The 10,857-nt window shown below is 45.4% G+C and overlaps 3 protein-coding genes across 7 annotated transcripts in view; 1 reads left to right on the top strand and 2 right to left on the bottom strand.

Annotated features, from left to right (window-relative positions):
• LOC140912630 (serum amyloid A protein) overlaps positions 1 to 10,857 on the top strand; it is a 31,766-nt gene that overhangs the window by 3,877 nt on the left and 17,032 nt on the right. The window contains exon 1 of one of the 5 annotated variants that reach the window (XM_073347325.2): positions 1,393 to 1,676. The exons of 2 other annotated variants lie outside the window; for them this stretch is intronic. The gene's annotated coding sequence lies outside the window, so the exon portion shown is untranslated. Of the gene's footprint in view, positions 1 to 1,392; positions 1,677 to 1,708; positions 2,188 to 10,857 lie in introns of those variants that run through there. 2 more of the 5 variants (XM_073347324.2, XM_073347330.2) reach the window with 2 other exon arrangements.
• Positions 2,779 to 5,003, bottom strand: LOC140912634 (serum amyloid A-5 protein). The gene is made up of 3 exons (XM_073347341.2): positions 4,901 to 5,003; positions 3,700 to 3,838; positions 2,779 to 2,974 (listed from the first exon to the last, which is right to left on the bottom strand). The coding sequence occupies exons 1-3, from the start codon at positions 5,001 to 5,003 to the stop codon at positions 2,833 to 2,835; spliced, it is 384 nt and encodes a 127-aa protein (XP_073203442.1). The 3' UTR covers positions 2,779 to 2,832.
• The window catches only part of HPS5 (HPS5 biogenesis of lysosomal organelles complex 2 subunit 2), an 81,567-nt gene continuing 75,649 nt past the window's right edge, over positions 4,940 to 10,857 (bottom strand). Inside the window, exon 23 of the mRNA XM_078853175.1 lies at positions 4,940 to 5,019. Coding sequence (XP_078709301.1) covers positions 5,007 to 5,019 — 13 coding nt within the window. The 3' untranslated portion in view covers positions 4,940 to 5,006. The remainder of the gene's footprint in view (positions 5,020 to 10,857) is intronic.

Raw genomic sequence — 10,857 nt, 5'->3', positions numbered from 1 at the left:
CTGCAGCCCAGCCTCCCGCAGACAGACAGCGACTCAGCCGCCCCACAGCGCCCCCTGCAGCCCGGCCTCCCACAGACAGACAGCGCCTCAGCCACCCCACAGTGCCCCCTGCAGCCCGGCCTCCCACCGACAGACAGCACCTCAGCCGCCCCACAGCGCCCCCCGGCCTCCCACCGACAGACAGCGCCTCAGCCGCCCCACAGCGCCCCCCGCAGCCCGGCCTCCCACAGACAGACAGCGCCTCAGCCGCCCCACAGCGCCCCCTGCAGCCCGGCCTCCCACAGACAGACAGCGCCTCAGCTGCCCCACAGCGTCCCCTGCAGCCCGGCCTCCCACAGACAGACAGCGCCTCACCTGCCCCACAGCGCCCCCCGCAGCCCGGCCTCCCACCGACAGACAGCGCCTCAGCCGCCCCACAGCGCCCCCCGCAGCCCGGCCTCCCACAGACAGACAGCGCCTCAGCCGCCCCACAGCGCCCCCTTCAGCCCGGCCTCCCACAGACAGACAGCGCCTCAGCCGCCCCACAGCGCCCCCTGCAGCCCTGCCTCCCACAGACAGACAGCGCCTCAGCCGCCCCACAGCGCCCTCCGCAGCCCGGCCTCCCACAGACAGACAGCGCCTCAGCCGCCCCACAGCGCCCCCCGCAGCCCGGCCTCCCACTGACAGACAGCGCCTCAGCCGCCCCACAGCGCCCCCCGCAGCCCGGCCTCCCACAGACAGACAGCGCCTCAGCCGCCCCACAGCGCCCCCTTCAGCCCGGCCTCCCACAGACAGACAGCGCCTCAGCCGCCCCACAGCGCCCCCTGCAGCCCTGCCTCCCACAGACAGACAGCGCCTCAGCCGCCCCACAGCGCCCCCTTCAGCCCGGCCTCCCACAGACAGACAGCGCCTCAGCCGCCCCACAGCGCCCCCTGCAGCCCGGCCTCCCACCGACAGACAGCGCCTCACCCGCCCCACAGCGCCCCCTGCAGCCCAGCCTCCCGCAGACAGACAGCGACTCAGCCGCCCCACAGCGCCCCCTGCATCCCGGCCTCCCACAGACAGACAGCGCCTCAGCCACCCCACAGTGCCCCCTGCAGCCCGGCCTCCCACCGACAGACAGCGCCTCAGCCGCCCCACAGCGCCCCCCGGCCTCCCACCGACAGACAGCGCCTCAGCCGCCCCACAGCGCCCCCCGCAGCCCGGCCTCCCACAGACAGACAGCGCCTCAGCCGCCCCACAGCGCCCCCTGCAGCCCGGCCTCCCACAGACAGACAGCGCCTCAGCCGCCCCACAGCACCCCCTGCAGCCCGGCCTCCCACAGACAGACAGCGCCTCAGCCGCCCCACAGCGCCCCCTTCAGCCCGGCCTCCCACAGACAGACAGCGCCTCAGCCGCCCCACAGCGCCCCCTGCAGCCCTGCCTCCCACAGACAGACAGCGCCTCAGCCGCCCCACAGCGCCCCCTTCAGCCCGGCCTCCCACAGACAGACAGCGCCTCAGCCGCCCCACAGCGCCCCCTGCAGCCCGGCCTCCCACCGACAGACAGCGCCTCACCCGCCCCACAGCGCCCCCTGCAGCCCAGCCTCCCGCAGACAGACAGCGACTCAGCCGCCCCACAGCGCCCCCTGCAGCCCGGCCTCCCACAGACAGACAGCGCCTCACCCACCCCACAGTGCCCCCTCGCACCGACAAATTGTAAGGTTTGAGTCTTATTGACTACGCACTTTTACCCTAAAAATTGAGGAAAGGCCTAAAAAATTATTTGACCAGAGTCATTCTAAAAAACCCCCACTGCATGCTGCACATTTGTTTGCTCTTTTGTTCAAGAGTGGAATGAGAGGTTAATTGCAGTGTTGTTCCAGCTGTATTGCTCCCTGGCTATCAAGATGGGTGAGGTAATAATGCTTATTATTGGACCAACTTGTGTTGGAGAGAGAGACAAGCTTTCCAGTTGCACAGAGCTCTTCCTCAGGAATATAAGGCTGACATGATTTTGAGTTTTTAAGATTCCTTTGTTGTTAAGTGAAGATGTTGGGGTAAATGCACTACCAGAAACCTAATGACACTGCTGTCAGCTGCCTGGTAACTATCCAAACACTGGAAAGCACACAGCCAGAAAACACTGGTTTCATCCAGTGATGACTCTGATCTCAAACTGAACAGAGGTTCTACCCACCTGACAACAATAAATATATACTTTTAAAACGTAAGTGCCATTACTGCTTATTAAAGTGGAACTAGACTCCCAGCACCATGGAAAATGCGTTTTCATCTTTTCATTTAAAATGTTAACTTTCCTCCTGACCTGCCCCACAAATTTGTTTTTGTCATGATACCTAAACCTTTGTAGGGTGGTTTTTATGCCCCCAACTAATTAGCCAGGTAGGATGGTCTTATGGTTAGAGGACTGGAATCTATTCCTAGCTTTGCTACAGACTCCCCTGGGATGTTAGGCAAGTCAATTAACATCTCTCAGATCCCTGTCTGTAAAATGGGGATAATAATAAAAAGGAGAATTACCATAATGAATCAAAATATTCCAGTAGCCTGTCTCTGACAGTGGCCAGTGCCTTCTGCTTCACAGGAATATGCAAGAAATCAAGTAAAGGACAATCATTAAATAATCTGGAAGTTTCTTCCAAATCTGGGGCAGTGAAGGATTACCTTTGTCCCCGAATCATGAAGATTTGTATCCGATATTGTTTTTTATTATTGCTAATATGGCTTAGGGTGGTTGTAGGTGAGGATGTTTGTTCATTCACTGAGAGCTTCAGTATTTTAAGATTTGATTTATTGTAGTTTTGCACAGCTAAGAGAAAAATAGAACCATTGTAAAGTATTACAGGCCGCGTTAGTATTTTGAGGGAAGGCCCTCTGGTCTGTAGCGGTTTGGGTCTCCTCCACTTCTGCCCCATGCATTTGCCTCCTGGTCTTGACGTGTGTCTTCGGCTCCTCTGCCGCTAATGCCACCCTGCCAACCTTCCCTGGCATCACTGGAAAGAGGAAACAAAGGTTATCCTAGACAGTTTATAGTTAAATATCATTAACTAAATTATTTACTTTACACTTATCCCCCATAGTTTAATCCTTACTTTTCCATAAAATTGAGGACATGCACAAACACCTCACCAACAGAAGTTATTCCAATAAAAGATATCAGCTCACTTACCTTGTCACAGACACAAATCTTTGCCTGTCTCTAAATAGCAGGAGTCATCCCAGAAGTGCATCACTGCAGTAGTTGTGAATTGAAAAGCTTTCCCATTATTTGCCTCCACTAAGATATAAGCTCCTTTGTATCATAGTCATCATGTTCAAAATCAACATTTGAAAACAATCCTCATTAGAGGACTGCACGTGAACCTATGATCGTAGTTTCCTTGGATGAAATACCAAGGACAATATGTACCAATTCTAGATTAAAGTGAGGTCCTGCAATTATTTAAATTTTAAAAGCCCTGTGGTGAAAACATCGGCCTCTCTGCACATAGTAATGGGATCTGATCTGAGAATATATCTAAATAGGTCAGCTCAGAAACCTCCTTTACAACTCAAGAATGGGCACAGTCTTCACACTTAGCCAGTTCAGAGGTTAAATAAAAATGTCCTCGCTTCAAACAGGACAATAACTAGCTATGAATTACAATGTACTTCATAGTAATTTGATTGCATAGCTCTCTGCCGACTTTTAACTCATAATCCAAGTGGAATCCATTACCTTATAACTTCTGCTGCCCATTTACCGCCAGGCCCTCTTCGGGTAGCATCATAATTCCCACGAGCATGGAAATATTTATCTGAATTTTTATAATTCGCCTCCCGCATGTCGCTGTATGCACCCCACATATCCCCAGCGCCTAGAGAAGAGAGAAAGGATTATAGAGACACTGAAATTTTAAAACAAAACTTTGAGGTTATTCCACCCACATTCCTCTGAAGTAGTGAAGCACCATTCTTCTCACTTCCCCACTGTGGCTTCCAAGTATAGTGCTTCTAGAGAAGGCAGTGAGGCTCTTATATACCATTGAGCAAATACTTCATTTTTTGGTTCAGTGGAAGATCTGAGAAATCCAAAAAAGATTGTTGAGTTTCAAACCAAAACTAATTTGTTATGGTTTTTCTCATCAAAATGAAAAACAGAAATAGTATTGTTCAGGTTCATTTGAATAGACATTTCTGCAGCAAAATGTCAGAATAGTACACTGTGAAAATTATTAATTTTAAAGTTTTTTTTTTCAGCCAAAACTATTTGCCAAATTTGACCCAAGTTTGCAAAAAGTTGCAGTGCCCTGTGAAATGTATTTTTTGGTGTATTTGGTATTTGAAAAAAAAAAATTGCCCAACTCTCCTTGATACTCAGGACTCCCCTTAGAGGTACAGGGATTTGCAGCCATTTATGCTATTTTATTAACTGAAGCTTCCACAAGATGACACCTCTAGAGAAGGAAATAAAAGTTATCCATTAGTTATCAATGCATATATATGCCTTCAGATTTTACTAGACCCCTCTGAGATCCACATCAGGAAATTGAAACAGTTAAAGTCAGAACATGGTCAGCTGCGTGCACAGGTTGCAGTTAAACATCTTGCTAAATGTTAAGTGAATCTTGTTTGGTGAAAATATCTGTTTAATTATGATCCATAGGACTTTGTACAGTCTATGGCCCATACCTGCCATCTGATTTGCTCTGGTTCAGGCAGCCTTGTGCTTGGACTCCCAATGAGGGACCTAAAACTGCATCATTTTAAGGGATCAGAAAAAAATTTTAATGTAACTTTTTGTGACGAACTGTGTAAATTTCTTATTCACCAGAATTTATCAAAAATTGTTTTAGAGCTCCTGTCTTTGGCTTGGCTTTATATCTACATTGTGCTGAGGACAGTTTTGATGAAGAACAAGCAGTTAGTAAAAATCATACCTCGATAAGCATCCCTTATGAATGATCCAGCATCAGTGAACCAGTTCTGGGCACTGACACATAGTACCAGGGACAATAACAACATGCAGTTATAGAACTTCATGGTTCACTTCTTTAGGCTGTAATAGAAGGAGAATATATGTCAGAAAACTGGGCAATATTTTAAAGACTCCAGACATAATGTAAATTCCTCTTATATCTGCTTTGGAACAGGTACATGGATCTTCAGGGTCACACACAATTCAAAAGTGTTACCAAAGTGCTGATTTCAATTCAGAAAAATGAAATGCCCTCTGCCATCACAGCACCAGGCTGGGACATAAGTTGTAAATATAGAAGTTTTTGTTTCCGCTTAAGTTTTTACATCATAAAAATCACTAGTTCTATGACAAAAATTGAATACACAACAAGGTAAAGTGGTACAAATATGAAGTTTCCACATGGAATGAAACTTACCACTGCTGTATTGCAAAGCCCCGGAAAAATGGAGTTCTGTCTGATGGAGTCTCACAAGACTATATTTATAGGAAGCCTTATCTCAAAGAGGAAATTGGAAATAATTTACAGAAACATGGCTAAATTCAAATTGGGCAATTCTTTGCTTGTTGAATGCCAACATTGCTTCTATTGTTCCTTTATTTCTTCTCGAGGCCTCCTGGTTTGAATTGGTCAATGTCTGTATTGTCTCTCTATAGATCTAACTATCTATTACTTAACTAGTGCCTAATATGATGAAATGTCCATCATTTACTGGAAGTTGCAGGCAGTTACTTTTTCGACTTTCTTCTAATTTTTTTTAATTGGTGAAATGAGCAATATTTTTATGTAGAAGCTTTAAGTAATCATCATGCTTGTACCATAAATGCCAAGTCAGTTATATCCTTATGTATAATTGTAATTCGGGGATCTCAAAAGAGATGGCAAAGGTAGCTGGAGAAGCCTTTGCCATCAGCTTGTTGGGGCATGAACCCATCTTTTTGTTCTGTTTGTACAGTGCCTAGCCAATGGGTCCTGATCCAAGAGACTATAGTAATAGAAATAAATAATATAACTTAATTACTAGAGCTGGTCAGAAATGGGATGTCATCTTTGCAGACATTTTCATTTTTTCCCTTTTAAATTTTGATGGAAATATTACAAAATTTTGAATTTTGGAAAACAACTAGCTTTTATTACCACCATTATGATCTCTAAGGAGGGAGGTTAATTTATCTGAATAGCAGTTAACTTATTGTGTAATTTTGTTGGCAAGATCTAAGCCATAAGCTACATGCAGTTATATGAACAGTTTCAAAATAATCTTTTAATTCAAAATATTACAAGTCAATTGGAATCATCAGCTCTATCAGGAATTCAGGGTACTTTGTAAAGTGTGTTTTTATTTCTGATAAATACTAACCTTAACTATCAAAATTTTATTTAAATGGCGTAAATACAGTTTACATTTTCAGATCAGTGCATGGGAGATAAAATGTAAAACTCCTATTGATTCTAAATCGAAAGATGCAGATAAGTATCTGATACGTCAGATCAGACTTTGCCCTTTAAAGTTTGTAAACTAAAACATAGTTTTTGTAAATGTTCAGTGTGATTCTTCTGGGAATGTAATCTGAATAAAGTCATCATGACTGGGAAGGTCTTATGAAACAGTGCTAAATCAGTCCCACATGCTAGCCCAACATAATTCTATGACTTGTAAAGAGAACAGACAGTAGCTGTATTGTTCTTGCTTAATGCCCTGTTGACCAATCTCGCTTTGAACCCCCTCACTGGTTGGCTTCTTCTGCAGAATTTCTTCCCTGAAGGTGTCAAATTTCTTCCTCTATGTTCCAGATGTCATAGTTTGTTCTTTTCAATTATTTATGGCTATTATACTTCTTTCACCACCTGAAATCTGTAACTTGAGATTCTATGTAAAGCTCACAAGTGATTTCTCAGCAATGGAAACTTTATATATTATTGAAGTAGGACAGTAGGACATCTGACTGAAGACATATTAAATACATAATCCACCACCTCGCCCTTTCATAAGTTCTCATGATGTGTGGAAAGTTAACTGGGTATATTCTCCTAAAAAGGAATAATCATTCCTGTGCTGAAATAATTCACTCATATATTGTCCAAGCTTTAAAAGCATTTTGGAGATGTTCTGAAAATTTCCCTTGGACAATAGCTCATACAAAATACCTGCCATGAACAAAGCTTTTGGAAGTGTCTACATTCAACAGTATTAGCCTTGACAACAAAATGACATATTAGGCTGAATCATGCTGGGAGCCCCGGGCCCTTTAAATCACCACCAGAGCCCTGGGGCTCCTGGCTGCTGCTACCATAGGGCTCTGGTGGTGATTTAAAGGGCCCAGGGCTCCCAGCCGCCTCTCCCACAGCTGGAGCCCCGCACCCTTTAAATCTCGATTTAAAGGACCCGGGGATTTTAAGTCCCCGCCTCTTCTGGTTGAGGCCCCGCCCCCTGCTGCTCAGGACCCCAGCCCTCTGTAAGTCCTTTAAGTTACTTTCACCCCTGTGTGTACCCCAAATTAAAAAACATAGTAAGAGAACGAAAAAAGAGCCACCAGGGCTAAACAACAAAGTAAAAGAAGCAGTGAGAGGTAAAAAGGCATCCTTTAAAAAGTGGAAGTTAAATCCTAGTGAGAAAAATAGAAAGGAGCATAAACACTGGCAAATGAAGTGTAAAAATACAATTAGGAAGGCCAAAAAAGAATTTGAGGAACAGTTAGCCAAAGACTCAAAAAGTAATAGCAAAACCAATTTTAAGTACATCAGAAACAGGAAGCCTGCTAAACAACCAGTGAGGCCACTGGACAATTGAGGTGCTAAAGGAGCACTCAAGGATGACAAGGACATTGCACAGAAACTAAATGAATTCTTTGCATCAGTCTTCACAGCTGAGGATGTGAGGGAGATTCCCAAACCTTAGCCATTCTTTTTAGGTGACAGATCTGAGGAACTGTCCCAGATTGAGGTATCATTAGAGGAGGTTTTGGAACAAATTGATAAATTAAACTGCAATATGTCACCAGGACAGGATGGTATTCACCCAAGAGTTCTGAAGGAACTCAAATGTGAAATTGCAGAACTACTCACTGTAGTCCGTAACCTATCATTTAAATCAGCTTCTGTACCAGACAACTGGAGGATAGCTAATATGACACGAATTTTTGAAAAGGGCTCCAGAGGTGATCCCAGCAATTACAGGCCTGTAAGCCAGACTTCAGTACCAGGCTAACTGGTTGAAACTATAATTAAGAACAATATTGTCAGACATATAGATGAACATAATTTGTTGAGAAGAGTCAACATGGTTTTAGTAAAGGGAAATCATGCCTCACCAATCTACTAGAATTCTTTGAGGGGGTCAACAAGCATGTGGACAAGGGGGATCCCGTGGATATAGTGTACTTAGATTTTCAGAAAGCCTTTGACAAGGTCCCTCACCAAAGACTCTTACGCAGCTGCCACGGAATCAGAGGGAAGGTGCTCTCATGGATTGGTAACTGGTTGAAAGATAGGAAACAAAGGGTAGGTATAAATGGTCAGTTTTCAGAATGGAGAGAGGTAAATAGTGGTGTCCCCCAGGGGTCTGTTCTGGGACCAGTCCTATTCAACATGTTCATAAATTATCTGGGAAAAGGGGTAAACAGTGAGGTGGCAAAATTTGCAGATGATACAAAATTACTAAAGACAGTTAAGACCAAGGCAGACTGCGAAGAGCTACAAAAGGATCTCTCAAAACTGGGTGACTGGGCAACAAAATGGCAGATGAAGTTTCATGTTGATAAATGCAAAGTAATGCACATTGGAAAGCATAATCCCAACTATAAATATAAAATGATGGAGTCTAAATTAGCTGTTACTACTCAAGAAAGAGATCTTGGAGTCATTGTGGATAGTTCTCTGAAAACATCCACTCACTGTGCAGCGGCAGTCAAAAAAAGCAAACAGAATGCTGGGAATAATTAAGAAAGGGATAGATAATAGGACAGAAAATATCATGTTGCCTCTATATAAATCCAATCCACACCCACATATTGAATACCGTGTGCAGATGTGGTCGCCCCATCTCAAAGAAGATATATTGGAATTGGAAAAGTTTCAGAAAAGGGCAACAAAAATTATTAGGGGTATGGAACGGCTTCCATATGAGGAGAGATTAATAAGACATATAGATGGGGGCAGGGATAGCTCAGTGGTTTGAGCATTTGCCTGCTAAACCCAGGGTTGTGAGTTCAATCCTTGAGGGGGCCATTTAGGGATTCTGGGGCAAAAATTGGGGATTGGTCCTGCTTTTGAGCAGGGGGGTTGACTACATGATCTCCTGAGGTCCCTTCCAACTCTGATATTCTAGGATTCTACAAGACAGGGACTTTTCAGCTTGGAAAAGAGATGGCTAAGGGGAGTTATGATTGAGGTCTATAAAATCATGACTGGTGTAGAGAAAGTAGATAAGGAAGTATTGTTTACTACTTATCATAACAGAAGAACTAGGGGTCGCCAAATGAAATTAATAGGCAGCAGGTTTAAAACAAACAAAAGGAATTATTCTTCACACTGAACACAAAGTCAACCTGTGGACCTCCTTGCCAGAGGATGTTGTGAAGACCAAGACCATAACAGGGTTCAAAAAAAGAACTAGATAAATTAATGGAGGATAGGTATTAGCCAGGATGGGCAGGAATGGTGTCCCTAGCCTCTGTTTGCCAGAAATTAGCAATGAGCGACATGGGATGGATCACTTGATGATTACCTGTTCTGTTCATTCCCTCTGGGGCACCTGGCACTGACCACTGATGGAAGACAGGATACTGGGCTAGATGGACCCTTGGTCTGACCCAGTAGGACCATTCTTAAGATAATCAGGGATGCAGCTCCATGCTCTGTGTGCCCCTAAACCGTCCTCTGACTGCCAGATGCTGGGAGTGGACAATGGGATGGTTCACTCAGTGATTGCCTGTTCTGTTCATTCCCTTAGAAGCACCTGGCACTGGCCGCTGTCAGAAGACAGGATACTAGACTAGACTGACTATTGGAGTTCTAACTCCACTATTGGAGTTCTAATGTTCAGCAAAAATTGCAATAGATTTTTGCCTTTGAGAAAGATGTTATAGGAGATAGTATACTGTCTTTATTGAATATTTGAGAATCAAGTTGTACACACAAGCAATGGAATGCAGAAAAACACTAAGGGCTGGACTTAGAGGCAAAATAACAGTTGCAAAAATGGAATCCCCATTGGTGGATTGAATCAAAACAAAGTTTTGACACTAGGCCAGAAATTCAGTCAGAATGGACGTCAGCTAATCAAACAGAATAAACATCTGCTTTAAAAATAAGATGAAAAAATTAGAATTAAAAATTCAGGGAATCCCAGCAGCAGATAAGACAACTTGGGAAATGACGATGAGACTCTATGCAATCAGATACAGTGATAAGGGATTCTTTGTTTCTGAGGGGATATATGTAAAATGTTTCACTGAATTAAATCTCAGGGATGATCTACACTAGCAAGTTAAAGAGCTCTAACTTGCTGGCCCAGGGGTGTGAAAACACACGCATACACCCCCCCCCCGAGCGCAACAAGTTTGAGCACTTTAAAGCGCTACTGTGGACAGGCTCGGCTCCCAGTGCTCAGAGCTAATCCAGACATTGGCACCTGCGGCAGCGCTTTGAACTTGTAGTGTGGACATAGCCTCAATTGGTTAGATCAGTGGTTCTCAAAGCCGGTCCACCACTTGTTCAGGGAAAGCCCCTGGCGGGCTGGACCGGTTTGTTTACCTGCCGCGTCCGCAGGTTCAGCCGATCGCGGCTCCCACTGGCCGCGGTTCGCCACTCCCACTGGCCGCGGTTCGCCACTGCAGGCCAATGGGGTCTGCGGGAAGGGTGGCCAGCAAGTCCCTTGGCCTGCGCTGCTTCCCGCAGCCCCCATTGGCCATGTTTTT

Source organism: Lepidochelys kempii, chromosome 6, assembly GCF_965140285.1.
Source record: "Lepidochelys kempii isolate rLepKem1 chromosome 6, rLepKem1.hap1, whole genome shotgun sequence".
NCBI lineage: Eukaryota > Metazoa > Chordata > Testudines > Cheloniidae > Lepidochelys > Lepidochelys kempii.
Note: the sequence above shows the minus strand (reverse complement) of the source record. Positions and strands in the feature narration are given on the sequence as shown.

Bases quoted from the DNA above. Each gene is read 5' to 3' on its own strand.
- LOC140912634 (XM_073347341.2), bottom strand. From the start codon at position 5,003: ATGAAGTTCTATAACTGCATGTTGTTATTGTCCCTGGTACTATGTGTC. The intron at 3,839-4,900 runs GTATGATTTTTA...TCTCTTCTCTAG, and splicing joins CATAAGGGATGCTTATCGAG to GCGCTGGGGATATGTGGGGT. The intron at 2,975-3,699 runs GTAATGGATTCC...TCCTCTTTCCAG, and splicing joins TGGGCAGCAGAAGTTATAAG to TGATGCCAGGGAAGGTTGGC.